This window comes from Mercenaria mercenaria, chromosome 18, assembly GCF_021730395.1.
Source record: "Mercenaria mercenaria strain notata chromosome 18, MADL_Memer_1, whole genome shotgun sequence".
Lineage (NCBI taxonomy): Eukaryota > Metazoa > Mollusca > Bivalvia > Venerida > Veneridae > Mercenaria > Mercenaria mercenaria.
Window position 1 is genome coordinate 44,884,249 of NC_069378.1, and position 15,878 is coordinate 44,900,126.

At 35.4% G+C, this 15,878-nt stretch overlaps 1 protein-coding gene across 8 annotated transcripts; it reads left to right on the forward strand.

Moving 5' to 3' along the window:
- The first annotated feature begins 1,359 nt into the window (after window positions 1-1,359).
- LOC123565679 (midasin-like) lies at window positions 1,360-15,381 on the forward strand. Of its 8 annotated transcripts, none has more exons than XM_053530218.1 (11): window positions 1,360-1,562; window positions 2,785-2,944; window positions 4,943-5,123; window positions 6,362-6,398; window positions 8,822-8,920; window positions 9,159-9,293; window positions 9,866-10,003; window positions 10,230-10,364; window positions 10,936-11,073; window positions 11,346-11,461; window positions 14,918-15,377. In XM_053530218.1, exons 1-11 carry the CDS (start codon window positions 1,472-1,474, stop codon window positions 14,924-14,926), a joined length of 1,239 nt encoding a protein of 412 aa, XP_053386193.1. In that variant the 5' UTR covers window positions 1,360-1,471; the 3' UTR covers window positions 14,927-15,377. The 8 variants fall into 8 exon arrangements, with proteins under 8 accessions (XP_053386193.1, XP_053386192.1, XP_053386191.1 ...); XM_053530217.1 differs by having other exon boundaries at window positions 8,822-8,932; window positions 9,866-9,991; window positions 14,918-15,371; XM_053530216.1 differs by having other exon boundaries at window positions 8,822-8,932; window positions 14,918-15,370.
- The last annotated feature ends 497 nt before the right edge of the window (window positions 15,382-15,878 follow it).

Consider the following 15,878-nt stretch of genomic DNA (forward strand, 5'->3'; position numbering starts at 1 on the left):
ATGAATGCAAAGTTGTCGCGCTTCTTTTCAAAATAACAAGACTGGAATTTATACGACAGCTTGCATGCAAGTCGTTCTTACCTGTTTTTGTATTTCCATGTTAGTAATACGTAAGGATCTAAAAGTATTGGTTTTTACCGCTGACAATGTTTTGATGGAATTCTTACATCACAAGTGTTCCGTGGGAAGGGAGTTAACTGCATTTCTCATTATGCAAAACATTGAAAGATCAAATTAGCCGTTCGGAATTAGACACACTTATTAATGTTAATTAATGTGTGGCTTAAGGGATTCCAAACAATCTATATATGAGGAACAGTTTATCCAAGATAAGTATTGTAAAGACTGTTACTATATTTGAAGCGAATAACTAGAGTTAGATTAAAAATAAATAATAGATAAATAAATAAATAAATAAAAATAGATACAGTAACAAATAAATAAATCTACTACTTTGTAAAATGAGTTCAACTTGCTTTCATTCATATTGGCTGCGTTTTAAACATGTGTAATTTGATCCGACTCTGTTAGAGGAGGCGACGACTCATGTAGCAATAGCATGAGCTTGTCAAGAGTTGCAAGCGAATTTTGGGTGCCAAAGACAACCCTGCACGGTCCACGTTACTGCTATGCATGTGAAAAACCATACATGCACCAATTGTGGATGCAGATTTCACCCTAAATGTTTGGCAGATGAGAGATGAGTTATTGGGCAATACAGACGAACTTACGTTTGAATGCAAATACTGTTAATTTAAACACAGATTCTAAGACATTTTAACACTGCACACTGCATCATGCATAAGGGTGTTAATACCATATTCAGTGTTTCGGACATTAATCATGTAGAAAGTTGTCAAGATGTTGTGCTGTGCTTCTGCAAATTTAGGTTTAGATACAGATGCTCTGTAAATTCCAGTTATATATAGATCCAGGATGAACTCAGGTGAACTATATAGGGCCATCATGGCCCTCTTGTTGGATAATTGGTCTTCAAAAATTGACTACAATTATAGTACATGACCACTATTGTTTTTGAAGCAATGTTTCTGGTCAAGGTCAATATTACTAAAACTAGAACTTTAAAAAGAGGTACAGATCTGAAATTTAGGCTGATGACTATAAAGTTAGTAAGTTTCTGGTCAAGGTCACTGTCACTGAAAAAAGCACTTTAAAATGGTAAGAGATACAGATGGGCTGACTATGTAAAAGCCTAAGTGCAATGAGTCGATGTTTCTGGTCAAGGTCATTTCAAAGCCACTGTCTAAAAATACAAATTTAAAACAGAGATACAGATATGAAATTTGGACTGATGACCAAATGCTAGGCATTGCAGAGTTTTATGGCCATAGACTTGAAAGCATCTTGTCTGTGTAGTGTGTGTTTCACAGATGCATCTACTTGATTTATATCACTGATTGGTGTTTGCATGTAAACATGATTTTATTTTTACAGTATTTTAAACGTGAAGATGAGACCAAGAAAAGGGAAGGAGAACGCTGACTGTGTGTCGGCAGAAGAAAAAGGAATTCTAGAAGTGAAGTTTATTGACAGTTACATAGGTGAGTGATTCGGAAATACTAATTTAAATCTTACTGTAGTTATTTAGTATCAGTATTCACATCAGATAAAAATAATCCCCGTAACTTGTGATTTGAATTTTGACGGTTCTAATTATGCAATATTTTTTACTTAAATATTTTTGTGAAGGGTTAGAACTGTGCTGGTCCACATGTCTTTTAGTCAATCCAAAGTAAGTTCCAGTTAATTTTTTTTGTACCAGTCTACACTTGAGTTTAATTCAGTTATAATTATTACTTAGAGATATTCACTTAAAACTTAAAATAAATTTCTTACTATCAATGTCTACATTGTTTTTGATTTGCACTCAATGACAGGCATATTTTTTGACACATTTGGCATTCAAAATGATATTGGAGTAAAGATGTTGACTTATATTTAATCCTGCAAATTATAGATGATCTGTATAGAAAAATGAATGTGAAAAAAGCTGCCCGACTAGCTCAATTGGTAGAGCCATGGACCCACGTTTTGAGGGTCGCGGGGTTGAGCACGGGTGGCGACAACTCCCTGTGGCGTTTTTCACCACTGTTTCAAGTGCGGTAGTTGACTGTGTAATTACTAGCATGCAAGGAGTTGGCGTGTACTGGTAAAAAGACCCAGGAGACGCGCGATAGATATCAGGCTGCCGTTAAATGACTCTGACTGTTAATATGGGCCGGGGTTAAACCCCAAACAACCTGAGCGGAAAAAAACTGTGCTACAGCTGATTATTGTATGACCTTTATAACGGCCTGCTCAGAAGGTTGCTTTCAGTCTGTTGATTATTTGCCTGGAAAATTGCCTGGAAAATGAGCCACGCTATGGCTATGCAAAAACCATCTATGTTACAGCAGATTAAGCTTGATAACACAGTCACTACAGGGATTTTTTAACAGGAAAACTGACAAAAAGGTTGCAGTACATAAGTGAGATGTTCAGAAATTGCAAAAACAAATCATACTACTACAGATTATTGTCAATGACAAAAACTGATTCAGTAGTTTGCTTCATACTGTAAATGACCTGTATTAGAAATAGAGTTATGCTGTGGTAAAGCTAACTTTGGCTATGGCATCAGTTAGGGCTCTAAATTGGCAGGGGGCTTATATGTGGTTTGCAGTACTCATTCACTTATATTCAGCGAAATTCTTCCAGTATGTCCTTCACATGTCAGATACGACACCTTTAAATTTATATAATTCAGTTCTATCATCTGTGTAGGTTCAGGTGTGTTTGCCTCGGACACTATTGAAAAGGGACAGCTGGTTTGTTACTATGAAGGAGAGCTGATCTCGGGGAAAGATGGTATACAGAGGTTTAATACTCCACATGATAAAGGAAGCTTCCTTTTTTTCTTCCATCATGAAGGAAAACAGTTCTGGTAAGTAAATTGACATTAACCTAATCTGTTTCAAAGGTATCATTTGTATATTGTATTATTCAGCATTACTGATGAACTAAAACCTCAGTGGCAAAATGTAATAACTGTTTATAGTTTATATAGGCAGTTACTACGTTTTTGCACTAAGATGATGTGTTGTGATTGCCCGCTGGCTGTCTGGCCATCAACGCAAGTGGTTAAACAACTTCTGAAGAACAGCTAGCATCCTAGCATTGTTTACAAACATGAAAATGATTGTTACAGAATTTTCTTTTATTTTAGGTTTTGTTATTAACAAAGAGTCTAGTGTTATTTCTAGAGCGACGCAGCGGGACGCCCCGCCCTGCCCTTTTTTACTGCCGCCACGCTGCCCTGCAAATGTGCCCTCTTGATCTTCGACTATATCCCGCCAATTTTCCTGTTGACATGCCTCGACGATTTTTTGATTAGCAAATTACCTCATGGCGAGTGCACACAGGTAATGAGAAGTGTTAAAACTAATTGATAAAGTGTATGGATCCTGTGTAATGTCCCAAAGGCATTCGTAAGCGGCCAGCTGATTACCGAGCATGGAAAAGTGCCCTAGATTTCTTTGTGCAAAGTTTAAATTAGATCGTTGTTTAGTATAATAAGTATATATCAGTTAATGCAGTTTGATTCTACTGTAATTTCAACTAGAAAATACACAAATTTTAATGTCAGTATCGAAAGTAAAAGTAAGTTTAGAATGTCCGTTCACGAGTCTTATTTCTCCCGATGCCGTATGCAATTTTTCCATATTTCCTTCAAAAAAGCTGACTGTGTATTTTTTATGATGAGAAACATCAGAATTTGAGGACCTATCTCTGGTTTACCCTAGTGGGTCATGTAAACTGAGTAAAAACTGGCAGGTAAAAAAAGCTACTTTCAGACAATATTCCGAAAGTGTACCAGTATCCGGATAGTATATTTTGGATATGCGTTTTAGTAAACTTTAACCTGACTGTAATAGCACTTTTCTGTTAATGAAATATTGGTGAAAGACCTGATCAATACAACATGGCTTTTGATAATTATTAGTTTACAATGTGACCTGAAGCAGGCTTTTTACTATATGTTGTTTACAACATCTATAAGTTGTTTACAACATGATCTTGGTTTCAAGATTAAGCTTATATTAAGGCCCTCCACTATTTCATATTCATATGAATAAGTTGACATTCTTGGTGACATTTTTTAAGACAAAGGCTTGAATGATTCAACCTAAGCTATAAAGTATATTATAAGTAAAAAGCCTTTGTAATTACTAAACTATGTTACTGGTTTTGGGAAGATTTACCACTTTATTCTGTGACATTTCTTTTCAGTGTGCAATAAAGATAAATGGTATACGTATTAACTATAGACATCTAGAAATGCAACTATTGCTATGGTAACTTTCATGGCTAAAAGAGCACCCTGCCCCTTTCAGACAGCACCCTGCCCCTTTTAGGCAGCACCCTGCCCTTTTTGAGCTCTAGAAATAACACCAGTATATCAGTCACTATTGAAGGCAGTGACAATGAAAAATTTTCTTCATCTACATAAGGAAACTCAGCTTCTGCAACTCCATTTGGAACCTCGGCAGATTGATGCCCCATTTAGTATTTCTTGTGTTTATTTTGTTCCCTTTACAGTGTATTGTATAGACTGTGTACAGTTCTCCATTTTAACTGCACATGATTTCATGTCGTAATTGATGTACACACATTGTAATTTTAGAGTGCAGGTGTCACAAGACTAGAGAAATTTACCAACACTTTACTGTTTGATGTTTCTTGCAGTTGAGGCTGCCATCCAAACAGACAATTTAAAAAATAAGGGTTACTAAGGTCAGAGGTTTAAATTTGGCTTGTTATTTTGTGTTTATTCAGTGTCTCTACAGTCACACACTAAGATTTCACAGAAAAATTCTGGGATGAATCCCAGATGATGTCATGCAATTTTCTTTGTTGCTAAATATGAAGCCTGTGTTTTCAGCATTGATGCAACACACTCATCTGGTTGTGGCCGGATGATAAATGACGATCATCGAAGGCCTAACTGCAAAGTCAGAGTCAGTCTTACAGGACCAAAATTAGCAATTTATGCACTAAAAGATGTGTACAAGGGTGATGAACTTCGGTATGACTATAAAGACACAACAGCCTTCTGGCAAAGGGTATGTAACAGTTCATTTTTAAACAGAATGAACTACTTTTGAACATACTATTAACCAGTTGCTAACTTGGTGCTAGAAAACATAAGTTGAATGTCTGTGATTTTAGCACGTAGATTTTATGCATCCCCTCTGTTTGTCTGTCTGTGTAGGTATCTTGGGTCAAGCCCTTTCAGACGAGGTCAAGGTCGGACTCATCATTCAGAGTTTGTGGGTTCGAATCAGCGGAATTTGACTGTGACCTCCACAAGCCCATCTTTTGGTGCAAGTACTGGTCAGAACTCCAGGAAGCGGTCATCAAGAGTAGTTAATATAAGTTACAAGAACTTGGCTCTACACGAGATGTTAAATAAATAAGTTTAAACTAATTAAACTAATTCAAAGTTACCTAAATATTACGTTACTGAAAAAGACAGGAAAAGCCCAGCAGTGAACAATACTTTGGGTACGCATGCACAAAATGAAAGCATGCCTGCTAAGGAGAAGTTAAAAATAATGGTAATTGTTAACATGCTAAGTGCCAGATACACAGGCCTTGGCTGAAATGGGAGAGTTGTGACATTGCAGTTTGCAGATATTTTCCTCAACAATAAATTGTCAGTTGGTCTGTGGCTAGTAACTGTGGAGCAAATTACTGGTATAGTTTGCTGAATTTTCGTGGTAATAGGAATTATAGGGTGTCGATAACTGGACTGTGGTCCTTCCTTAATGAAAATCACATTGGTTGTTACAACGTAGTTCATTGGACAAACTTTATACATGGGCACCTGTGCATATACTGAGGCAACCAGTGAAATGTTGTGTTATTTGTTGTAATAGTAGACAATATCTGAATGCGAATGATCGCTTAAGATGTCGATGTTTGCTCTATACCTGGTGTCTTAATTCAGACGATAATAAAAACCTGTTTGAAAAATATTCTCAAGGTCGTCATTCTGAACAAACTATAATAAACTGTGAGAATACTGTATGCAAACATTTACAGAATATTTTGGCGGCATTTTAAAATGCATTAAGATTATGAAAGAATTTGTTTTATGGTTGAGACCTGTGTACCTGAAACATTTAAAAAGAGAAGGGTTGACAAGTGATTTTGCTATGCCAGAGCACTTCTACTGACCTTCCTGCAAGTAGCTGTACTCTGCTGTATACATTTGTGTTTAGCTTACACAACAAAAGAAGGACAACAGTTACTGCTTGAAACCCTATCTCACAAGTTTGTATACTATGCTTTATTGTAGAGAAATGCTCCTAGAAAAGATATTTATACATGTCCAGGTATGTTGTTGAAGTTCTGTTTGTTAGCTCACTTGAGCATTAGACAAATCATCGTGGAACCTCCTTTGCAGCACTTGGCAACAGAAATAGTAAACTTATTCGGATCTGGTGATAACACAATATATTTCCAAATTTCTGGGAGTACCACTCAAGAAATTTCCAACTTGGCTTGTGAATGGAGGAAAATAAGGACCTTTTACATCATGGAATAAGTCTTTTTCAAATGGACAAATATTTTGAGTGCTATTGCAACAAAAATAGTAAAACTATATTTGTTAAAACACTCCTGTCCCTAAATCAGTAAATCAGGTACTTCTGTAATACTTGCAATACTTCAGTGACTTGTTCTAATACTAGTCTGGAGCTCTGACTTTGAAATGCCAGAAATTGCAAAGTAGATTGTTCACTTGTTACAGTTCAAAAGCTGTTTCTGTTTTGTTTGAACTTTTTCAAAGTAGTTCAGACATTACCTTGTTTTAGCTATATATAAGAGGGACCGGAAAAGTAGATGACATGACCTCTTACTGCACCTATATGATAGGGGGACAGTTACTTTTGAATCAGTTTAATTATCATTTTTCAATATATATTTGTTACCTTTTTAAAGTAAATATAATATAAAAATGACAAAGTTATTTTAGTTTGCTAGATTACAGTAGAAAATATTACTTCTACAGCTATTTGAATCACTAAATTACCTCCCTTTTTAAGTTGATCACTAATAAAGGGAGGTATTTTATATTTTAAAAAATAAAATGTAAGTGAATACATTTGTTAATATACATCATATGTTGAATATAGTTCAATAGTTTACATTTATATATTGCAATTACATTATATCTGAGATATAATAATTTCTTCATTGAATAATAAACCATAAATATGTTCACTTGTTACAGTTCAAATCATGATAGACGAATTTGGATCTTGGGTGCACAGATTCTTTCACAATGTAGATTTTTACTAGCATTGAACAGTTAAGTAAAGGAACTTAATGGAGGGAATGAAATTGACTCACGGGTATATTTAACCAGACATACTTGGAAGAAAAAAGAATTTCAGTTTACCAGAATAAAGTAACTAAGGATTTGAATTATATGAATAAAGAACATCAAAATATGCGAGTGTGATACTTGTATTGGAAGGTTGACTCTTAGTCTGTTGTGAACTTATTTTTGGCTGAAATTATGAGAGTGCAGAGGGATGAATCACTTTTGGTCATATGTAGCATATCTGAATCTTCAATCAAACATATCTTTAAGATGCAAAACATATTGAGGACCTGGTAACAATTTGAGGACTTGTACTATGATGAAGTCATGATAATATCCCTTGTGTATTTCATGGCTAATGGGGATGGCATCTCTCCTTCCATCCGTAATCTGTAACAGATGTTTAGATGGCATGTGTACGACATGTTAAGTAGATTTGTTACAAGTGTCACATTTAAGCAAAAAAATAATGAAAGAAGGGTGTTATACATGTAGGATGTTACATAGTGAAGAACTAAGTTAATACTGCACTATAGTCTCTCTCATCTAAGAGGTTTACATCAACCTTTAACTGAACTGATGAAATGATTGGCTTTATTGGTAAAATAAATGTGGTTTGATAATCTATAAAAAAAGTGACCCTTGGGAATTTTAAGCTTTTTTCAACATTTGGCTAGTTTTCTTATACAGGTACAATTTTTATTTCTCTATGGAAAAATCGCTTTCGTTTACAGTGATGCCATTGATGTCCGTCCATAATGAACGTCATTGTGGGCACTGCAGTTTGGAAAAGCGACGTAATGTCTTTTGCATAAAGATCCATGGGGAAAATTACAAATTTGCCATTTTTGACTCGAAAACTCACTATATCGAAAAATTGAAAAAAGTGTCTGGAGATATTAATGTTTCAGTTGTGTTAGTGTATTTTTAACAAGTTTGGCTAAACATTCTCTGAACCAGCTGCTGAAACTGGTTGAGTGAGACAGACTTTAATAAATAAAACTCTGAAAGAAGCAGGAGATGTCACAGAAACATTTTGCATTCTACATTTGAGACTATTGTCAGCCACAGAAAATATATTTTGGTTGTAACTAAAAGATTAATGCAAGTGGCTACAATGATTGTTTCTTGCAGTAAAGAGTGTTATTACCGTATGCGTAATTAAACCACCTTCTTAAGGCTTTGCCACAGAGCTGAAATTTCATGAGCACTGATGAACAATACCGTCAATGGACACACCTGAGGATTTTCCATATATTATCATGAGTAATACCTTTGTATCACTACTGAATGAAATATTTTTTTTTTTTTTTTGAAGAAACAAGGACTTTCTTATTGTGTCTGTTGTTCATTGTCCATAAAATTACAGCTCTGTGACGGCACCTTAAATGAGACATAGTTACACTAAAATTCTTTGCATTTCTTTACAAGACCCTGTGGAGAAGAATGAAAAAACAACAGAAATGGATGCCGGTGGTGAAAGCAGTGTCAACAACACAGCTGAGGACACTATTCAAGAAACAGAACAAAGTAAACAAAGCAGTAAGAAGATACATACAATTTAATACATGTATTTATATTAGATTTTTTGTGCTTAAGTAACCAGGTCCTCACAAAGACTTGGTGTGTGTAGATATTTTGTATCACCAGAAACTATGCTTTCATTATTCAGAACCTTCCTGTAGGACAGAGGAATCTACTGATTTGTCTTTGTTATATGTTAGACCACCAGAAAATGTACTTTTTTTTATTCCGAACCTTCTTGTAGGTCAGGAAAAACTTACAGGACCCATAGAGGACGATAAGATAGAAGAAACTGAAGTAATGGATGCCGATGGTGAAAACAGTGTCAACAACACAGCTGAGGACACTATTCAAGAAACAGAACAAATTAAACAAAGCAGTAAGAAGATACATACAATTTAATACATGTATTTAGATTTTTTGTGCTTAAGTAACCAGGTCCTCACAAAGACTTGGTGTGTGTAGATACTTTGTATCACCAGAAACTATGCTTTCATTATTCAGAACCTTCCTGGAGGTCAAAGCAAACTTCTGATTTTCCTTTGTTATATGTAAGATTTTCTTAAAGAAGATATAAATAATAAAAAAAATAGTCAGGTCCTCACAAAGACTTGGTGAGCCGCAAGGCTAGATCAATTGGTAGAGCTATGGGCTTAGATTCCGAGGTTCGAGCCTGGGTTGTTACAACACCCTAAGGAGTTTTTGCAACCCACTACTGTTTCAAGTGGGGTAGTTACCTGTTGCTAGCAAGGAGTTGACTTGTTCTGGTAAGAAACATAGGAGACGTGTTGGGTAACAGGCCGCCTTTAAATGACTCTGACTGTTAATATGGTGTTAAACAAAGACTTGGTGTGTGTAAATATATTGTATCACCAGAAAAACTTCTGATTTGTCTTTGTTATATGTAAGACCACTAGAAAATATACTTCTTTATTCCGAACCTTTTTGTAGGTCAGGAAAAACTTCACACTGCACCTGTAGAGGACGATAAGGTAGAAGTAACTGAAGAAATGGATGCCGGTGATGAAAGCAGTGTCAACAACACAGCTGAGGACACTATTCAAGAAACAGAACAAAGTAAACAAAGCAGTAAGAAGATACATACAATTTAATACATGTATTTATATTAGATTTTTTGTGCTTAAGTAATCAGGTCCTCACAAAGACTTGGTGTGTGTAGATATTTTGTATCACCAGAAACTATGCTTTCATTATTCAGAACCTTCCTGTAGGACAGAGGAATCTACTGATTTGTCTTTGTTATATGTTAGACCACCAGAAAATGTACTTTTTTTTATTCCGAACCTTCTTGTAGGTCAGGAAAAACTTACAGGACCCATAGAGGACGATAAGATAGAAGAAAATGAAGTAATGGATGCCGATGGTGAAAACAGTGTCAACAACACAGCTGAGGACACTATTCAAGAAACAGAACAAATTAAACAAAGCAGTAAGAAGATACATACAATTTAATACATGTATTTAGATTTTTTGTGCTTAAGTAACCAGGTCCTCACAAAGACTTGGTGTGTGTAGATACTTTGTATCACCAGAAACTATGCTTTCATTATTCAGAACCTTCCTGGAGGTCAAAGCAATCTTCTGATTTTCCTTTGTTATATGTAAGATTTTCTTAAAGAAGATATAAATAATAAAAAAATAGTCAGGTCCTCACAAAGACTTGGTGAGCCGCAAGGCTAGATCAATTGGTAGAGCCATGGGCTTAGGTTCCGAGGTTTGAGCCTGGGTTGTTACAACACCCTAAGGAGTTTTTGCAACCCACTACTGTTTCAAGTGGGGTAGTTGCCTTTTACTAGCAAGGAGTTGACGTGTACTGGTAAGAAACCCAGGAGACGCGTTGGGTAACAGGCCGCCTTTAAATGACTCTGACTGTTAATATGGTGTTAAACAAAGACTTGGTGTGTGTAAATATATTGTATCACCAGAAAAACTTCTGATTTGTCTTTGTTATATGTAAGACCACCAGAAAATATACTTTTTTATTCCGAACCTTCTTGTAGGTCAGGAAAAACTTCACACTGCACCTGTAGAGGACGATAAGGTAGAAGTAACTGAAGTAATGGATGCCGGTGGTGAAAGCAGTGTCAGCAACACAGCTGAGGACACTATTCAAGAAACGGAACAAAGTAAACAAAGCAGTAAGAAGATACATACAATTTAATACATGTATTTATATTAGATTTTTTGTGCTTAAGTAACCAGGTCCTCACAAAGACTTGGTGTGTGTAGATACTTTGTATCACCAGAAACTATGCTTTCATTATTCAGAACCTTCCTGTAGGTCAAAGCAAACTTCCGATTTGTCTTTGTTTTATGTTAGACCACCAGAAAATGTACTTCTTTTATACTGAACCTTCCTGTAGGACAGAGCAAACTTCTGATTTGTCTTTGTTTTATGTTATTATTGCAGTAATTTCACAGATGATTAATCTGAAGGAAAATGAATTAGATACATTTGCAGGCTTTCTCGGACATAACATCAAAGTTCATAGAGAGTTTGACAGACTACCAGAAGATACTCTTCAGGTAATTACAAATATTTGTTAATTGAAGGAGGTTTTAATAGTTTCTGTTGCATATTATTTATAGAAATCAAGGTAAACTGCTCATAGCTGCCTGGCTAGCTTGGTAGAGCCATGGATTCAGGTGCGGAGGGTCATGGATTTAAGTCCTGGTAGCAACAACTTCCTGCCATTTTTAGCTTGACTTTTCGAAGAAAAAGTAGAGCTGTTGCACTCACCCCGGTGTCGGCGTCGCCGTTGGTTAAAGTTTTTGATAAAGTCAAATATCTCTGTTACTATCAAAGTTATCGACTTGAAACTTAAAAGAGTTAATTACTATCAAAGTCTTCACCAGGAGAAACAATCCCCATAACTCTGATTGAATTTTGACAGAATTATGCCCCTTTTTAACTTAGAATTGTTTTTAAAATTTTTGATAAAGTCAAATATCTCTGTTACTATTAAAGCTTTTGACTTTAAATTTAAACTAGTTATAGACAATCAAAGTCTGCATCAAGAAACACAATTCCTATAACTCTGGTTTGAATTTTGACAGAATTATGCCCCTTTTTAACTTAGAATTTTTGGTTAAAGTTTTTGATAAAGTCAAATATCTCTGTTACTAACAAAGCTTTTGACTTGAAACTTAAAATACTTATTTACCATCAAAGTCTACACCAGGAGAAACAATATCCATAACTCTGGTTTGAATTTTGACAGAATTATGCCCCTTTTTAGCTCGACTATTCGAAGAATAAGTAGAGCTATCCTACTCACCACGGCGTCGGCATCACACCTTGGTTAAGTTTTTCGTACCAGTCCACATTTTGACAAAGTCTTTTGAGATAAAGCTTTGAAACTTTCAACACTTGTTTACCATCACCATGGCCAGTTATAGGCAACAGCACATAACTCCATCAAGGATTTTTGGCTGAATTATGGCCCCTTTTGACTTAGAAATCATGGTTAAGTTTTTCGTCCCAAGTTCAAAATTTTGACAAAGCCCTTTAATATAAAGTTTTGAAACTTCAACACTTGTTTACCATCACCGTGGCCAGTTATAGGCAAGAGTACATAACCCGTCAAGGATTTTGGGCTAAATTGGGGCCCCCTTTCCCGACTTAGAAATCTGGTTAAGTTTTTCGTACCATTTCGTATTTTGACAAAGTCTTTGAGATAAAGCTTGAAACATTCAACCTTGTTACCATCACCATGTCCGTTATAGGCAGAGCACTTTAACCCATCAAGGAGTTTGGCTGAATTATGCCCTTTTGACTTAGAATCTTGGTAAATATTCCGTACCAGTTCATATTTTGACAAAGTCTTTAAGATAAAGCTTGAAACTTTCAACACCTTTTTACCATCGCCATATCCAGTTATGGGCAAGAGTACAAAAATTCCATCAAGGATTTGGCTGAATTATGGCCCCTTTTGACTTAGAAATCCTGGTTAAGTTTCCGTACCAGTTCATATTTTTTGTAAAGTGTTTGACATATGGCTTTTGGAAACTTTATCACTTGTTTAGTATATAGCCCTCATCTGTAGAAAGAGACATAACTCTGCACTATTTTGGCTAAATTTATGGCCCTTTTGACTTTGAATTGGTTCTGTTTTCATACAATCCACGTTTGTAAAAACTATTGACAAAATGGCTTTTAAATTTTGAACACTTGTTATCATTATGATTTAGGATTGAAATTGGTCATACATTGCCATTTAGTGCAGACTATCGAAATCAAAGAAATACGGGAACATTGTTTGTGTAATCTATTTATTTCTTTTGTCTGAATATCTGTGGAAATATTTTGACCCCATTCTTCAATCAATTCTTCGAATAGTCGAGCAGCTGTCATCAGACAGCTCTTGTTAACTTAGAATTCTTGTTAAAAGTCAAATATCTCGTTACTTTTAAAAGCTTTGACTTGAAACTCAAAATAGTTTTTTTACTATCAAAGCTACACCAGAGACACATTCCCATAACTCTGATTTGAATTTTGACTTATTTTATGACTTTATGCCCTTTTAATTTAGAATTTTTTACTGGCAAAGCTCTTATTCAGAGTCAAGCAACGAGAAAAGCAAGCACGCTGTCTTTCGGACAGCTTTTGTTCAGGGAGTTGGCAGGTACTTGTAAGAAACCAAGGAGCCTATACAAAAACTCTTAAATGTCATTACAATGTTACACCACAAAAAAAGGTAAACTGCCTGCCTGTATATGACTGAAATATGGCTGTGAGACGTTTGAAAACCAAACTCAAACAAATGAATCCAGTTTTTATACCTATGCAAGGGAATTTTGGGGGAATATATACAATGTTGGAGCACAGCAGTTGGTTGGTTAGTGGGTTGGTGGGTTTCGGTTGGCCCGTCTGCATTTTCTTGGGGCAACGAACTTCTTCCACTCTTTTGAAGGCATTGCAATGAAACTCAGCACATATCACAAATGAAGTGTAGATATATGTGACCTATTTTTTTCTTGGTCACTTAAGTCTTTGCACTGTTATAGCCCTTTAATGATTTTTACACTATTAAAAACCTTGGCGCAAACTACTTCCACTGTTACGAAGTTTTTGACATACTATTTGCCCGGTCAGTTTCTGTTTCCTGAATTACCTGCCTTTGAACATAGACAAAATACTTAATGTATGTGCATTATTACTTCAATGGATATATCTCAGTAACTACTGAAAGGATTCATTTGAAAATTTATTTGTCTTCAGTTGTCTCGGCAACTAATGATGATATGGATTTATGTTTTCAACAGTATGAAATAGTCATGTTAGATATCTTGTTTTTTAACTGTTCACTTAACATGCTTAAGTCTTTGCAGAGTATTCCCCATTAATTCATTGACTGTAATTAGTCTAAAAAGAAAACTCTGCATGAAGTGCTACAATGCCTTTGGTGTGATCCATTTGCAAACGACCCCAAACTCCAAAAGGTTCAAGCCCGCACATGGTCCCCAAATACACTGTTATAATATTCCGTTTATACAGTGCTGTACCATTTTACATCATGCTGTAAAATACTGTAAAGTATTCTTGTTTCAAAAAGAAAAGATAACCCAAACAATATTAGCCGGGTCGGGAAAATTACTACAAAAAGTCTGTACTTAGAAAATATATTTTAGGTTGCAAAAAATCAGCAAGATCCTCTGGAGATGGAGGGGGGTAACATACACCTGTTCAAAGGGAAAAGTCTTGATGACATACAGTTAGATCAGGAAGGTAATGTCCTTAAAAATGATGTCTGTCCTTCATAACTTCCTGAATTTAAAAACAACTAGAAAAGTGCTTGTATTTCTCATAAATTTTTAGTTCAGTTACAGTGTGTCTTAATAAGACTATCCCATTCATGTGATCATGATCTGATGGACTAGCTAGTCCAATAACAACCAGAAATTGTAGAGTTTGAAAAGTACTGTTTTTATGAAAGTTATATGTGCACCTAGAAATATTTAAATTTGTTACATTTTTTTAAGAACCTCTAGAGGAGGATAAAGAAACAGAGGCAGCAACAAAAGATTCTGAAAGGGATGTTGGTGGTGAAAGCCATGCAGTTGCCACAGCTGAGAACATACTAGAAACAGAACAAAGTAAAAAAGGAGGTAAGGGGATACAAATTGTTAAAATACATACAATAGATACATGTATTTTGAGCTTAAGTAGTGAAGTCCTCACAAATATTTGGTGTGTGTAGATATTTTGTATCACCAGAAAATAATTCTGAATTCCATACCTTCCTGTAGGACAGAAAAAAAACTTCACATTTGTCTTTATTATATATGTTGAAGTAAGACAGCGTTTAGCTTGGCTGTTTTCAAGGAAAAAGTCGAGGTACTGTCATAGCTTTGGTGTTGTCTGTGTCTGCTTGAGTACAAAATTATTATTACTTCATGGATTTGGTTCATATTTACACACAACAATCCTTAGGACAAGACCTTCATACTGACCTATTAATAGATGACCCTGACCTTCAAATGACCTTAACACTTAAAACCTCAAAAAAGTCATATTTTAACATTACTTTGTGTAACTTGTTCATTTCTTGATGGATTTACTGCATATTCACACACAACAACTGTGGTGACAAGACCTTCACATTGAGATATTAATAGGTGACCTTGACCTTCAAATGACCTTGACCTTTAGACTGAAAACCTTAAAAAAGTCGTATTTTAACATTACTTTGTGTAACTTGTTCATTTCTTGATGGATTTACTGCATATTCACACACAGCAACTGTGGTGACAAGACCTTGACATTGAGATATTGAGAGATTTACGTCATACTCACACAGAACAGTCCTTGTGACAAGACCTTCACACTCACTTATAGATAGGTTACCTTGACCTTCCAATGCCCTTGACCTTTACACTTAAAACTTTGAAAAATATCATATTTAAACTTTAAATTAATTTGTGAATGTTTTTCATGTGCATG

Coding starts and splice junctions, on each gene's coding strand:
- LOC123565679 (XM_053530216.1), top strand. CDS start 1,472: ATGAGACCAAGAAAAGGGAAGGAGAACGCTGACTGTGTGTCGGCAGAA. Junction 1,563..2,784: donor GTTTATTGACAGTTACATAG/GTGAGTGATTCG, acceptor TCATCTGTGTAG/GTTCAGGTGTGTTTGCCTCG. Junction 10,365..10,935: donor AGAACAAATTAAACAAAGCA/GTAAGAAGATAC, acceptor ACCTTCTTGTAG/GTCAGGAAAAACTTCACACT.